Source organism: Polypterus senegalus, chromosome 3, assembly GCF_016835505.1.
Source record: "Polypterus senegalus isolate Bchr_013 chromosome 3, ASM1683550v1, whole genome shotgun sequence".
In the NCBI taxonomy this organism is placed as follows: Eukaryota; Metazoa; Chordata; class Cladistia; order Polypteriformes; family Polypteridae; genus Polypterus; species Polypterus senegalus.
The window spans coordinates 23,412,148-23,428,556 of NC_053156.1; the positions used below are offsets into that span (position 1 = coordinate 23,412,148).

Below are 16,409 nucleotides of genomic sequence, written 5' to 3' on the forward strand. Positions count from 1 at the left end.
TTGTTTGTGTCACAATAAAAAGTATTTTGCATCTTTTAAATTGGAAGGCATGTTGTACAATGAGAAGTCAAGCAAAATGACACGTGTGGTAAAAAATATCATAAGACTAATTAACTAATAGTTGTGAGGTTTGGATTTTATATCTTGGGGGTAATTAAGAACATTTAGTAAACTTCACTATATAATGTAAAATCGTTTCCAGGTAACTTTGGGAAGCCGAGACGGGATACAAGCAGACTCCATTGGGCTGTTTATTTGCTGTATGAGGAAGGCATCTGCCTTCAGCTTCTGTGCTAATAAAGAAAGGAGCTGAAAATGGCAAAGCTTGACATGTTTTTTGCTGACCGTGTTTACTTATAATTTAGTACGCTTCATTTTACCTCGTGTCCAGCTAGCAACTGGAACCAGCCAATGATTATAAAAAACTTTGTGTGATGCAAGTAATCTAACTCTGTACCTTTTTACACGTGTATATAAAAAAAGACCTGAACTAGCAGTAAGAGTGTGCATCTTGTTACAGAATGCTGTGTGCGTCTAGTTACCGCGTCCTGCAACAGCAGTGCTCTCTCTTTTCAAACCGAATAATCGGTTTATGATTTAAACTTCCTTCTGCCCATTTTCTCTTGGAGGTTTCAGGTCACCCAGGGGATGACAGTCATTTCCTCCACACGCCTTTTATTGGCTAACTAAAAAAACTGACAATATTAAAAACTCCCTGAAGAAGGGGCCCGAGTTGCCTCGAAAGCTTGCGTAGTTAGTTAACCAATAAAAGGTGCCATTTTGATTGACTTCTCATTACATCCATATTGGCTAACATGCAGGGCCGGATTAAGACCCTTAGATGCCCAAAGCACTAAGTAATTTTGGTGCCCCCTTACACTAGTAATTCAAAATATTAAAACAATAACAAACTAGAAAAGAAAATTTTTATTTTATTAGCAAAAATTCAAAATTAAACAAAACATCCTTATAGTAAGAAGGAAAATTATATTTATTTTTGTATGCTTCATTTTATTTTTATCTTAATAATTTTCTCCTACTTTTTTCCTTGAAAACTCTTTGATTAGATCTTCATAACCAATCTGCTTCTATACATAATAGTGATAAGATAGTGTTATTTGAATTATTAGATAGATACTTTATTAATCCCAAGGGGAAATTCACATAATCCAGCAGCAGCATACTGATACAAAAAACAATATTAAATTAAATAGAAATAAAAATGCATGTAAAACAGACAATAACTTTGTATAATGTTAACGTTTACCCCCACCCCGGGTGGAATTGAAGAGTCATCATATGGCGCTTTTCCACTGCATAGTACGGCACGACACGGTTCAGTTCAGCTCACTTTTGGGGGGTTTTCCACTGGGAACAGTACCTGGTACCTGGTCCTTTTTTTAGTACCACCTCAGCCGAGGTTCCAAGCGCCCGAACCGTTACCAAAGCGTGACGTGTAAACTCTGCTGGTCACTGATTGGCCAGAGAAAATCGTCATTACTGCGTCACTGGCTATTCTTTTCTTTAAAGGTACAAACACGCGGAAGTTTGTGTCCCGTCTCTCCATCGCTGGACGCAGTTTGTTGCATAAGTGGATGAATGTTTCTTCAGACATTCGAAAGTTCTCCAGCCACTGAGTGTTTGTAAAACCGGGAACAATCACATCCCACCACTCTGAAGCACGGTTAAATGTCCAAACAGATGGTCTGTTGCGGCGACTTTTTTGCAAAATGTGGAAGATCTGTAATATACAGAATCAGCATTTTAATGTTACACTGGCAGTTAAGTTCATTTTATGCTTTGCAACAGTGATAAAAGTTAGCTAGTGATGTGCTTTTTAGATGCTTACCCTTGCGTCATCGAGCTAAAGTGTTGTCGTTGTCTGTGTTGTTGTAAAAGTTCCACGATGTCACGGCAGTAGAGGCGCAACGATAACGACACGTGAATAATCCCGCCCACTCTAAAGCGGTACTAAACTGCAGTCGAAACGCAAACCGAGCCGAACTGAGCTGTACTGAACCGTGCTGTGCCGTACTATGCAGTGGAAAAGCGCCAATAGTGTGGGGTCTCCTCAGTCAGTGGAGCAGGACGGTGACAGCAGTCTGTCGCTGAAGCTGCTCCTCTGTCTGGAGATGATCCTGTTCAGTGGATTCTCCATGATTGACAGGAGTCTGCTCAGCGCCCATCGCTCTGCCACGGATGTCAAACTGTTCAGTTCTGTGCCTTCCTCACCAGTTTGTCCAGGCGTGAGGCATCCCTTCCCAGCACAGTCTGCTCAGCACCCACTATTGGATAAAATTATTGATACTGTAACTTTTTTACTAAGAAAGATTTAGTTACAAAATTTTCACAGAATATTCTTTAAACCTTATATTAAGAATGTGTGTAAAAGATTTGCTAAATAATGAACGCAAAAGCCATAAATAAATTAAATAATACAAATGGTAAAAATTCATGACAGTTAAAGTCGTACGGCAATGTAACGCTTAGAGCGGTTATATCCATTAAAAACTACAAAACCGCCGCCTCCATGTCGTAAACCGAACGACTTCAATTGTTATAGTACCTAGGGGTCGTGAAAATTGTTGTATCAAAAAAAAGTCCAAAACTTTTGTGAAAATCTCTAGTTTTTGATGAAGCAAACCAAATTCCAAAATATCAATTAGCGCAGATTTTGTTTCAGCTTTTTTGAAATTTTTTTACATCTCATATTTAAGGATGTTTTAGGTCTCAAAGTGACTACAAAGTGGCTTAAATGGCTACAAATGTTAATTTTATCTGCCATTATTCTAAGGACTACAAATTATCCAATCTCCTGCCAAAACCTGTAGAAATTGACTTTAACCCTAAAATTGATTTAAAAATTTATTTTGTGCAGCACTGCTTTTCGATAAAGATCTGATCGCGTTTTTATCATTACTTGAAGAGAAAATGGCATCCGAAATTTTACAAATTTTAACGTTTGGGGTCGATTTTAAAGTTTTTTTTTGAAATGTACGGTTTTCATTTTGACATGAAAACTGTAGATTTACCATTTTGATTATTTAATGCATTTATGGCTTTTGTGTCAATTTAGCAAATCTATTTACACATGTTCTTAGTACAAGATTTGAAGAATATTTTGTGAAAAGTTTGTTGTTAAATCTTTATTAGTAAAAAAGTTATAAACGATTTTACCCAATAGTAATTAGCTGTACGATTTTCACTTTTACATAATGTAAATGAATTTTAAAATATTCAAGAATAGAATTAAATAGACTTACCAAAATATTTTTTCCTCAAACTGGGACAATTTTTTATTTTTGCTTAAAACAGAAAATAACGCTTTCTACGCACTAGAAATTTATTTTAAGTTAAATAATAGATAATTCACGAAACACAACAATTACGTGATCATTTTTAATTAACTATTATTTAAAAATATAAACATATTGTTTTGAATCGAATTATTTTCACAATATTTTGACATAACATGGCGTTTAAGGGAATCACCATAAAAAGGGAATTCCCCATCATAGATGGCACCAGTATGCAGAACGCACTGTGCAAGGCGCCATCTACGAACAGTGATGACATAGGGTGGTACAGGGAGGCATTATTCATATTTCATTAAATTTTTAAAATGGCTATAAATGTAATTAATTTAAAAATTTATGCGATAAATTCAGCCATGAGCATTTTTTGTGGTGCCCCCTTTACCCTTGATACAATACAATACAATACAATACAGTTTATTTTTGTATAGCCCAAAATCACACAGGAAGTGCCGCAAGGGGCTTTAACAGGCACTGCCTTTTGACAGCCCCCCAGCCTTGACTCTCTGAGAAGACAAGGAAAAACTCCCAATAAAAACTTGTAGGGAAAATGGAAGAAACCTCGGGAAAGGCAGTTCAAAGAGAGACCCCTTTCCAGGTAGGTTGGGTGTGCAGTGGGTGTCAAAAGTAGGGGGTCAATACAATACAATACAATACACAGAACAGAACAAATCCTTAATACAGCATAATAATAAAAATTATGACAAATTATGATGCCCTAAGCATGTGCTTACTTTGCTTATATGGTTAATCCAGCACACGGTACAACACCCTACCACTATAGGCATGGTGTATAAATCGAATGGTTCTAACACCCCCATTTTAAGTCAATGTTATAATGCAAAAAACTCTTTTACGCTGATTGTGTGGGAGTTGCTGGTTCCTTTGTCATTTGCATCTCATTGTGAATTGGCAGCTGATTTAGAAAGCAAGTCATAAAATTAGCAGCTGTTTAAGACTAAAAGAAGCAATTACAGGGTGGGAAGGTTAAACTAAAAGGAAACACAGAAAATGATTTTTGAGCAGTAAGCGATTTCAGCAACAGTAACCCACTTCTATAAAAGAAATCAGTTTGCAGCAAAAAACTGCAACCTCTGTGGCCCCCCAGGCCTGAACTTGAGCACCTGTCTGGTCGGTATGTAATATTTTAGATTGTGAATGACCTCTGAAGGATGACAAGATCAGCCTCCACATTTGGGTGGTTGAAAGGCCTAAAGGTTTGAAGAAACCCGATATTCTAATTAGCCTTCTGAAAGTCCCACCCCAGGTGTACAATAGCGACCAGAAGTCTCGGCAGTGACACAGATGTTGTGTTTTGCAAAATGTGCGGCTTCAGTTTGTGTGTTGGCAATCCACGTTGTTTTAATGTTATTTTGAAGAGTGATCAGACAAATATTAATTCAATGCAAAGAGCTTCACTAGCATAAAGCGTTCACTTTATCACAAAAACCCATTTTCACTTCTTTTGGCCCTGGCACAATATGTTCAGCTGAATGAGTCCAGCAAGCACCAGGCCCGTCTCCTCCTGAGGAGTCGGCTAGGGAATTGTGTTGGCACCCGTGCTCAGTCTTGGCAGCAGGTGGGCACAGAGTGAGGTGAAGACTTTTGGACAACGGCCTTGTGTCAAGAGTGGCAGCAAAGAAGCCACCTCTTTCCAAGAAAAACATCAAGGACAGAGTGAAATTCTACAGGACGTAGAAGGATTGGACAGCAGAAGACTGGAACAAAGTTCTTTTTACAGATGAATCCTCCTTCTGACTGTATGGGACATCTGGAAAATCGATTGTCTAGAGAAGGTGAACGTTACCATGAGTCCTGTGTCACTGTGCCAAAAGTGAAGCATCCTGAGAACATCCATGTGTGGGGTTGCTTCTCATCCAAGGGAGTGGGCCTACTCACAGTTCTACCCAAGAACACGGTCATAAATAAAGAACGGCATCAACACGTCCTCTGAGGGCAACTTCTCCCAACAATCCAGGTACAACTTGGTAGTGATGAGGATCTGTGTATTCCCCAGCATGATGAAGCGCCACGTCACAAAACAAAAGTGACAACGAAGTGGCTCAGAGATCATGACATTGAAAGTTTGGACCTCAGGCCAGGAAACTCCCCAGATCTTCATCCCATTGAGGGACCTGTGGTCCGTTCTCAAAAAGAGGGTGGACGAGCAGAAGCCCACAAATTGTGATCAACTCCAAGCACTAAAAAGGCAAGAATGGATCTGCATCAGTCAGGGTTTGGCCCAGAAGCGGATATCCAGACTGGCAGAGCGAACTGCACAAGTTATGAAGAAGAAGGGTCAACACTTTACATACATGTGATGGATTGGCCAATGAAAGCCTTTGAAACGTATCTTTAGAATTGTTCTTCAGTACACCATAAAAACGTAAAAAAAGAATCTGAAAATGCTGAAGCAGCAGAGTTTGCAAAATGCAACATTTGTGTCACTGGCAAAATTTTTGGCCACCGCTGTATTGTTTATTAATGCTTATGATTTATTTATTTGTTTTTTTTTTTTTATTTCTTCAAACGTCAGTTGGGCTTAGCCTGCCAGCAGTTCTTTGAACATGAGACCATGAGTGTGAGGCGAAACTGGTTATTGTAATCATATGAGCTCTCGTATGGTCATTTTGGAAGGTGGCCCCTTAGCTAACACCCTAGGCTGTTCTTATTGGATGCTTGTGAAGATTTTTAGGATTCATCTCTGTGGTACCACTTTTTTTTTTTTTTTTTTAGATTTTATTTATATCGCGCTTTATATTTAACAATCTCAAAGTGCTACAAAAGAAGAATAAAATTAACAAACAAAAAAATCTATAGAAATAATTTAACAGAAAGCCTTTCTAAAAAGATAAGTTTTTAGGCTTCGTTTGAAGGCATCAATCGACTGTGGGGCTCTCAAGTAGTCGGGGAGGGAATTCCACAGCCTTGGCGCCACCGAAGAAAAGGCTCTATCACCCATACTGCTAAGTTTAGTTCTGGGAACTTGAAGAGTGTTGGTATGCACAGAGCGGAGGGTGCGTGAGGAAGTATGAGGGATAAGGAGTTCCTGTAAATACAGGGGAGAAGATCCATAAATGCACTGATGGGTAAGGAGGGAAACCTTGTACTCAATTCTAAGTGGTACAGGGAGCCAGTGAAGGGTTTTCAAGATAGGAGTGATGTGGTCATGCTTTCGCACCCTCATCAGGATCCTGGCAGCGCTTAGACAGAGTTGTGGAGAATGATCAGAACCCCATGGCTGAACCTCTGTCCTCTGAGTCTGCTCCACGGTAATTGCAAGTCGAGTTTTTCCCTTGCTAACTAACTAGACATCCTCATGAGCTCTTGTTAGTCATTAGGCCAGTGGACATTGACCAGTCTAATCATTCAGCACTCCATCTTGTGCCATTCAGCCAGCTTTAAAGCTCGAAGGTATTGTGAAAGGGGAGAATTTTCTGCTGCTGTCAAAAGGATGTTCCTCTAGTGCACCACTCACTTGACACCGTATTGTTTTCTCTTTTTGTTGCCCTGTGGCTTTTGACAGCTTTTTGAAGCTTTAACCTAAATGCAAACTACAGGAAGGGCGAAGGAAAAGTTCATGCCACTGTCATTTCCTCCTCATGCTGTGCAGAAAGTAAATATAAGCCAGTATATAAACCAGTAAATATATTACCAGTAACGACACACTGCCTGGTAACGTGCAGTGAATACACTTGACTTGAGCATTCCTAGTTGTCATCCTCTTTCTCTGTACGTTTAGCATTTGTTTGCTCAGAGGTTGATGCGCTTGCTGACGAAAGAAGAGAAGAAGCGGGCCACTAGGGTGGAGAAAAGAAAAGCTCCTTTCTCCACCCTAGCGGCCCGCTTCTTCTCTTCTTTCATCACCACCTGTTTGCATTAAAACTGATTAAGACAGTGTTTGTGTTGCAATTACTTAGTATCTCTACTTCTTTAATTTTTCATTTAAGCTGGGACTTAAGTCTTCAATCTGCCTCAAGAATGATTTAAGATATGAAGAGGTAGAGGAATTTGAGGATGAAGGTGGTAGGGATGAGAACAACTCCCATATGCCTGCTGCCGAGAGTTGATTCTACAATAAAATAAAAAAAGAATAACCTTAGAGGTCAATCATCACCCCGGAAGTGGATAGTAGACATCACGTAGTATATCCATCTATCCATCCATTATCCAACCTGCTATATCCTGACTACAGGGTCATGGGGGGTCTGCTGGAGCCAATCCCAGCCAACACAGGGCGCAAGGCAGGAAACAAACCCCTGGGCAGGGCACCAGCCCATCGCAATCACATAGTATATGTGTACCAAATTTCAAGTCAATAGGTCAAGCGGTTTGCAAGCTACAGGTGATTTAAAATCCTGGACAGACAAACGAACAGCCACGGTAGCGTATTATATATAAAGATAGTGTCGTTGGCCCTGACTCGGGCTATTCTGTGACATCTAAATGATCAAATTGTACTTTAGGCAGATAGAAAAGCAGGCTTGTCAGGTTTTGGTCAGGGTTGCTGCCCAGCTTCAATATTGGACCCTTGGGACCAGCTGCTGCCATCTTCAGCAGCTTGTAGATTGGAGTGACCGCCATATTTACTTCAGGTTATGACAGTCTGAACAAGTCAAAGTAGACTTTCATCCTTCCTGAGAGCCAACACAGCTCAGATTATAAGCCCTTCATGAGAAAAAGATCATGAGAGTGTGGCCATGTCGGCATGACCACCCTAATTAATGGAAGGAATTATTAAGGGTAAGACTGAGCCACACATGGCAAGAGCGGGTGTTTTACTGAGGAGTCGGCTTGGGCTCAGACAAGAGAGGTCGTGTTTTACTAACAAGCTAGAATTCTTTCAGGAAGCAGCAAATGTATATGAACAGAGTGGAGCCTATGACATTATTTATCTGGACTTTCAGAAAGTATTCGATAAGGTGCCACATGAGAAGTGATGGGCATCAACTAAAAGAAATGGCAGTTCAGGATGTGATGAACCTCATCAGAATTGATGTTAAGAGTGGTGTCCACCCGGGGTCAGCCCTAGGGCTGCTGCCTTTTTTAATCGATATAAATGATTTGGATAGGAATATAAATAACAAGTTGGTAAGGTTTGCAGATGATACCAAGATAGGTGGATTGGGAGATCATTTTGAATCAATTAAATCATCACAGAAGGACTTGGACAGCAGAAAGTCTTGGGCAGATTTTTGGCAGATATGTGATTCTTACAAAGGAATAACAAATCTTTTTTGAAATATGTAAAAGCTTTTTTGTGCTTCGTATCATTTTTCTGTTTCCATGTTGTTTGGTCAGACCTTTGGATCTTGCAGTGTTGTCTCCATACTTTTGCTCTGATGTCCTCATGTGCCTCCTTTACTTTTCAGTTGGACCTTAAGCTGATCGCTTCAAAGTGACCCATTGATTTTATTTTCATGACACAGTTTTGGAGTACAGCACTCATAATCTTTAACATTAATCACTTTGATTATTTATGTGCAGTGCGATTTAGCACTTTGTAAGTTAAACAAGTAAAATGTGTGTAAAGATCTTCCTTTTCTGTTTTTTTTTTTTTTTCTTATAACATTATTAAGCTAACATCATTGATGCTGGTACTATAGACTAAAACAGTGTCTATCCCATTGATGGATCTACACACCCAGGGGCTCATGACTGGAAGAAGCTTTTTCACCAAAATCCTGTTTGCTACGACCACCCTATTTACAGCAACTTTGATATCTGACCACTACTTCTTTTTATTTCGGGCACCGTGTGACTTTCTGAACTTGAACTTTCGAGTTTCTCTGCTACTCTCTGTCACTCAATCAACTTCCTTTTGTTTTTTATACCACTGCTTAAACCAACAAATAGTAAGTTTTTCCTTGCCTGCATTTGGTATTCGCTGTGCTTTTGCCATTGTCTTTTCACAGAACGCTTAACATAAGGGGCTATTTATGTTGATTTGTATATTCAAAGGGGTGTAATTCTAAAAGGAGTCGGAGTAGGATAGCAGGCATGTGCATGAGCATTACAATTCACACTGACCGGGATTTATGTAGCGGAAGAACGTGGAAGTTGGCGAACACACAGATTAATGCATCTGGATTTTTTTGTGCGTACGCACATTTCTGTTTTTGTCCATGCTCCATGTTTTAGTGTAAATTCTGCACACGAGTTATACATGAGGCCCCTGGTGTCTACCACACTATTTAGTCACGTATTGTTTCTCTTTGTGGACAAAAACTTTGTAATGTTTGTGCGAAATTTACCCTTTACAAGTTTCCAACTGTGTCCCCGTGTTCTTGATAAACTCATTTTAAAGTCACCATCTCGATCCACTGCGCTAATTCCCTTCAACATTTTAAACACTTCAGTCAGGTCTCCTCTTCATGTTCTTTTGCTTAAACTGTAACGACTCGGCTTTTTTAATCCTTCCTCATAACTCATCCCCTGTAGCCCTCAATCAGCCTAGTCGATCTTCTCTGGGCCTTTGCTTGGGCTGCTATGTCCTTTTTGTAGTTTGGAGATCAAAACTGCACACAGGACTCCAGATGAGGCCTCATGAGTGTTTTATAAAGCAGTTTCCTAACTCAGTTCTGAGATTATTATTATTGATAAATATCATTATTATATTTTATATATTATTAATATATGTTGTTATTATTATTGATAAAAATCGGACTAAGTTTGTTTGGGCACTCTTCCTCGCTAAATGATTATGAATGCTTAAAAGCATTGTAGCGGGCACTTGCTGAGTGGTCCTAGCACTCAGTAAACCACACAATGAATTAAAAAAATAATCCTGAACTTTTGCACCCCAGCAGAAGGTCAACTTGAGCCATCTGGGTGGGAGTTGAATTGAGTACCTACTGTATACTGGCTAGCTATGTTTTGTGAAATTTCCAATTATAGTTTTACTATCAAGAGACAAACCCTGTGAGAATTAGTGTTTTAGATTAACAAATAAAGTCTTCTTGTTCTGCTGAAAACCACAAAGATAAGCGTGTTGGCTCAGAGACGGCCGATTATCGTAGCTGCAGGTCTCAGTGTGTTCATTGCAATGCTAATCTTCTCAGCTTCTCCTTTTTTTATTTTGTGTTCTTAAATGTTAATGCCAATCAGTGGAAACTTTCTATTTCTGCTTAACCACACCAGACAAGACACAACACCTACCTAAGTTAAGCTGTATCAACCATACTGTCACCTTGTGTTTTCTTGTCATTTTAATTTATTACAAAGCAGCATGAAGTGTGTCTACTCTCTGGTCATGTCTGACTGTTTGTGCTTTGGGTCTGCAGGTTCTGCAGAGGTTGGGAAAGACGGTCGAAACAAAAGATGAGCAGTTTGAACAGTGTTCTCAAAACTTCAACAAACAGCAGGTAAGTGAGCCAAAGCAGGTGTTATTTAAGTGTAAGGGACAAAGCGAAGATGTTCAGATTAGGTGGGCACCTCCCCTCTGTGAGAAGGACCCTTATAAAGCTATACTGACAGGAGATGAACCTCCTGGTAGGGGACCTCCAAGGCCAGATGGGTAAGGTCCAGATACGGTGCTACTGTGGTGACCCCATGCACACATACTCACACAACACAGACACAAATACAGTAAAAACTGAATATACTATACATCAAAAAATGTAATAAGCCAGTGTTAAAGTCAAAGAAACTTCCAAAAGATGGACACCTGCAATTGGGATCCATTTCCTTTATTTGCAAATAAAGGACCATGGAAGTGTGTTGGCAGTCAAACAATCATAACTATTCATGATTTGTGAATCACAGTTTGTTGTTTTTTCCAACAGACTCAAAATTTAAGAAGTGAGCAAACGACAGCCTATGTTTACTTTCTTTCAAATTATCACCTTTTGGCTTTTACCCAAAAAATAGAAACCAAAGAACAAAATAAGGCCTAGGCCCTATGTACTAAAGCTGTAAAATGATAATGCTGGGGTGGGCTTTGGAGTCTAGCGAAGAGAGATGCTGAGGAATTAGTTATTTAGGAGAAGGACAGAAGTGGAAAATTAGAAATGCTTGATGGAGATGATATATGCATATGGAAACAAGGGGGAAACCATTCAGAGCAGGGGTGGGCAGATTCAGTCTTGGAGGGCCGCAGTGGCTATGGGTTTTTCCTCCAACCCAATTGCTTAATAAGAAGCATTTACTGCTCAAGTGACACTTCTGCTTCACTTTAGTTGTCTCGCTCGCTAAGATTTTGAACGCTTATTACTTGTTTTAGTCTTAAACAGCTGTAGTCTTGGTTTTTAATTGCTCCTAATTAGCAATAAGATGCAAATGACAAAGGAAACCAGCATTTCTCCATTTAGCTTGTTTCCATTTCCAACAGTGTGTATTTATCATGCACTATTGGGTTTAATTAAATACTTGGAAGGAAACTAAAGAGCAAAAAGTGAATCTTCGTCATCTGTTTTAGACTTCAAATCATTTGGATGATATCCTTAGAAAGGAAAAAAAATCTAAGATATGAGAATGACCTAACGTGGCAGAGCTAACCCAGTAACAAGCCAAGAAATTAAATAATTGACAAGGACTGGTTTTTAATTAAGCAACTGGGTTGGAACAAAAATCTGCAACCACTGCGGCCCTCCAGGACTGAATCTGCCCACCCGTGGTTCAGAGAGCATGGAAAAGGTTGTGGAAGGACATAAGGAGGTAGAGGAAAGGCAAAGATGTTTGAGACTCCTCAAGATGGACAGACCCTGGAAAAGGAATAGCAGCAGGGGAGCAGAAAAAGATGGCAACAACCTGGTTTCTGTAAGAGATTATTAGAACCTGATCATATCAGACCAAACACCCGTCCTGTGTAACAGGTCATGGGAATCATGACCACATGGAATACCCGCCCACTGTAAGGGATCATGTGATCATGTTCAAGTCGAAATGGACACCTAGCATCTGTAAGACATCATTGCAACTTGACCAAATCAAACCATACAGCTGTTTAGGTAGATGTGAATATGCCAATCACACTCTGGAGCAGGCCGAAACAACCGTACAGAGACCCTTTGGAATGAGGGGGTCTCGATGCAGTACCACCCTGTGGTGCGAGCCAAAACTACACGGAGACCCTTTGGAATGAGGGGTCTCGATACAGTACCACCCTGTGGTGCGGGCCAAAAAACCATACGGAGACCCTTTGCAATAAGGGGTCTCGATGCAGTACCACCCTCTGGTGTGGACCAAAACAACCATATGGAGACCCTTTGGAATGAGGGGTCTCAATGCGGTACCACCCTGTGGTGTGAGCCAAAACAACCACACTGAGACCCTTTGGAATGCATGGTCTTGGTGTGGTACCCAGCAAAGCCTGAAGCAGTTTGTATGAGTTATGAATGTGGTCCACCATGGGACCGATCCAGCTATATGAAATGGTATTCATTAGAGGTAAAATTGTGCATGCTGTGCTAGTCAAACAATAAAAAGGCAAAATAATTTTGCCCATAGGTACAAATGTAACACAGTTTAAATAAGACACCCTACACAACTAGCAGTTAATCGGAGCAAGCCTAGCACCTGATTCGAGATCACAGTCTTGCATGTACGATCGAAGAGTCCGTAAAAGAGCATGCATTGTCTTTTTATCAATGTTGTTATTGTTGGCTACCAGTCTGCGAAAAGCCATGCATGAAAGTCTGATGTTCCGTGGAGCTCTTCTAATATTAAACCCGGAAATAAAAAGATCGAGCCGCTCGAACGTCCTCCCCTCCCATCCTTCAATTGTCATTGAATTGAGCCGCTTGCAACTCCAAGCAGGAAACCTTTCATAGTTATGGAGTCGAGCCCCCTCCAAATTCCAAGCAGGAAACCGTTGATTGTCATTGAATCAAACCGCTCGAAACTCCAAGGGGGGGCTGCTTGAAACCCGTCCCAGTCCACGAAAAAGTTAAATTTAAAAACAGCCCAATTGTCAAAAAGGTTGAAAACCACTGTTCTATATTTATCTGTCATTCCAACTCATTTTATATCTTCTGCTGTCATTTATATTCCAAAGCAGATCATTTATTTATATTAAAGATGGCAGCGGTCCCAGTATTAACCCCTGAGGGACACTTTTAACGTCACTTAGTTCTGATAAGGTTCCTCACATCATACCCGTTCTTTTTCTTCGTGTGTTTCTAGCCAATTTTGCCCCCACTGACACATCACGCCCGGATTCCCCACTTCCTTAGGTTGATGCCCAACCTCTCATATGGCACTTTATCAAATGTCTTCAAGACAAATAATCACATATGCATCTCTCTGTTTTTGTTACAAATCAGAGAATTCTAGCATGTCAATAAGACATGGCCTCCCCTCTCTGAACCCATGTTGAGTGTTTGCTAATACACATGTTCTAGACACGTGCTGCTAAAGTTGATGTTTTCTTTTTGATTCCATTAATTTACCTGTGATGCAAGTTAAGCTTACTGGCATTTAGTTATTTGAATCTATCAGATTTTTTTGTTGATAGAATAGGATAATGTTTGCAATTTTCCATTCCTGAGGAGTTTTTCCAGTGTGCAGTGACTTTTGAAAGAGATATGTCAAGCATTAATATCTGCACTCCCTCCAACCTCCTTAAGCACTTGAGGACAGAAGTTCTCTCATCCTGGTGATTTGTTCAATTTCAGCCTATTTAACCTATGCAGCACTTCTACCTCGACGGTTTCCAGATCACTAAGTACCTCCTTAGTAGTCCTTGTCATTAGGATGAAATAACGTTTTAGGCATACTGGGGTATCTGGGTGATCGTCCATCCTTAGTAAGTGGTCATTGCAGCCTAACCAGATCAGTGTGGTCACCCAGCCTCAGAAGGGACTGGCTGGTAAGAAGCAGACTACATTAGGATTCATTTCTTGATTCACAATGGTGGCTTCATCCTTTGAACAACCCTTGATTGCAATCCATTTTCATTAATGTTTCATAAAAGGTTAACCACATCAGAGTGGGTTTCAGCCTCAATTAATGGACCACATTTGTGTAGCCTATCCTGCTTGGGTGACCAAATCATCTTCTATAAGTCACCATGAGCTCTTTGACATATTTTGCTGGCTACCTCTCTGTAGGGATGGACTATGAGAGAAAGTGGATGTATTAGAGTAGACACCAGATTTAGTAAAGAAACCATGTGAACGTGGGCATATCTAGCTACCCAGGATAGAATGACCTGATCGTGATGGATTTCCCCATCCTTAGCAAGGGGCCATCAGAGCCAGACCACAGTAATGTGCTTCCCCAGCCTCACCAATGGGTAGTGAGAGGCTGATAAGAAACAGAACCTCCATAAGGGGTTATGAGTTCTTCAACATGTTCTTGTTTGCGGTCCATCCTCTGTTATGTGTCATGACAGAAGTGACCACATCAGACTTAAAAAAGTGATTATGACCACCTTGGCCATATTTTAAGAGGCTAATTAGATTAGAATGGCTGTCCAGATTCAGTAAGGGGTCGGGTGGGACATAAAGTCTACAAATAGTTTTTTCTAACCACCCACCCTGGCTGAGTTTTGAAAACTTAGGCTGGTGGGGCATTTAATAGCACAATCAAATTGGTTCTCCTTGCTGTTTTGAACTCACAATCACAACTTTACTACATGATTTTGGGATGTTTCAAGCAGCACAATCATAACAGCACTAGGGAGGTCCCCTCTTGCAAACTTGCCATGAAAAATCCAAAATCCAGCCTTGCTGCCCATCCTTTTATTCTGTTATGAATTTTGAAAAGTCCAAACATGTCTAAATAGATTCCCAGGATCTGGACGGAGTCAGGATAGTTTGGGCCAGTTCTGTTGGGCTGCTCATGATAAAATAGCTAGTTCTTACTGGCTGGTCATAAGACATTGTCCAGGCCTGAGTGCCAGCTATCCTAAAAAATAATGGGCCACAAAAAGGAGTCGCCAATTCTCCAGGAGATTGAACTCTGACCTGACTGGATCTTTGGAGCCAAGTAGTTGTTAAAGCTAGACGCACTCTGCTGAGCAGTCTTATTACTTCTTCCGGGAAGTGTACCATGAAGGGGAAGTTTGGGTGTCCCTGAACATTTGTGCTTGAAATGAGAAGTTTCTTTAACTTCTTAAAAATATTAATGCTAATTCTACAAAATTATTTTAATGAGGCAGGAAGCCACTCCGCCCTTTGAGCTCTAACTGCTCGTGACTTTTTGACACCACTTTGGCTGCTTTACAGAACCACAACCAATACCCACCTCCGCCTCTGTGTACATCCTGGTTTCACCAAACCAGTTAGAAAGAATGTGCGCTATAATATGCCTGTCAGTGAAACGGCGGAAAGAGCTGGTTTGTTTTTTTTGTTTTTTTTTTAAACTTGGAGGTGTGTGGGCACAGTTTGGGTTTGGGTGAGCTCTTGGTGCAATGGCAGTGCTGTTTAATAAAATGCATCAGATTCATAATGAGGGCCGTGTAAGGAGTACACAACACTCAGGTTTGCCATCTTTACTTGTGGTGTCCAAGCCTTGAAATTAAAGTGTGCTATACAGTTGGCATCCTGTTAGAAGATGCCAATATGTGAAAGTGAATTGAGCTTAAGTGGAAGAGAGTAGGAATAAGACCATCCGGCAGTAGTCTGACTAATGACAAGTGGTAGCTTGCATCGTCTGTTACCATGGGTGCAAAGCATGAACAGACAGTAGAGCTGCGCTATGATGCTACACTTCACCCATCTTGCAGTGATAAGAGTGTTTTATGCTGAATGATGCAACTAACTCACTGATTTGACTGCCTTTTCTCAGAATGAAGGTAACAAGCTCTTCAAAGACCTGAAGGCCTACTACAATTCTGTCAAAGGTAAGCATATTAAGGGGTATACAAAGTACACAAGTAAGTGCTCAACAGTGCCCGAGACAATATATTTGTTGAAAGTTAAAACACTGATTACCAAAAATGTATTTAAGCAGGGAGTCATCTTCAATGGCTTCTGATCAACACTGTAATAAAATTACCAAAAAAGTATCATCTGATGTTGCATCTAATGTCTGCTGTTGGTATTGTATTACACTGTCACTGTATCTGTACTGTCATGCTATTGTCACTAGTCTGGGGAGGGCACAAGAAAGAATTCCATTGTATTGTGGGTACCTGATAAGAAACTTGAACTT

General features: G+C 40.4%; 1 protein-coding gene across 3 annotated transcripts in view; it reads left to right on the top strand.

Annotated features, from left to right (window-relative positions):
- The window catches only part of bin2a (bridging integrator 2a), a 137,578-nt gene that overhangs the window by 74,143 nt on the left and 47,026 nt on the right, over window positions 1–16,409 (top strand). For all 3 annotated transcript variants that reach the window (XM_039746788.1, XM_039746787.1, XM_039746786.1), the window contains 2 exons: window positions 10,598–10,678; window positions 16,044–16,098. In XM_039746788.1, the coding sequence (XP_039602722.1) occupies window positions 10,598–10,678; window positions 16,044–16,098 (136 nt within the window). The remainder of the gene's footprint in view (window positions 1–10,597; window positions 10,679–16,043; window positions 16,099–16,409) is intronic.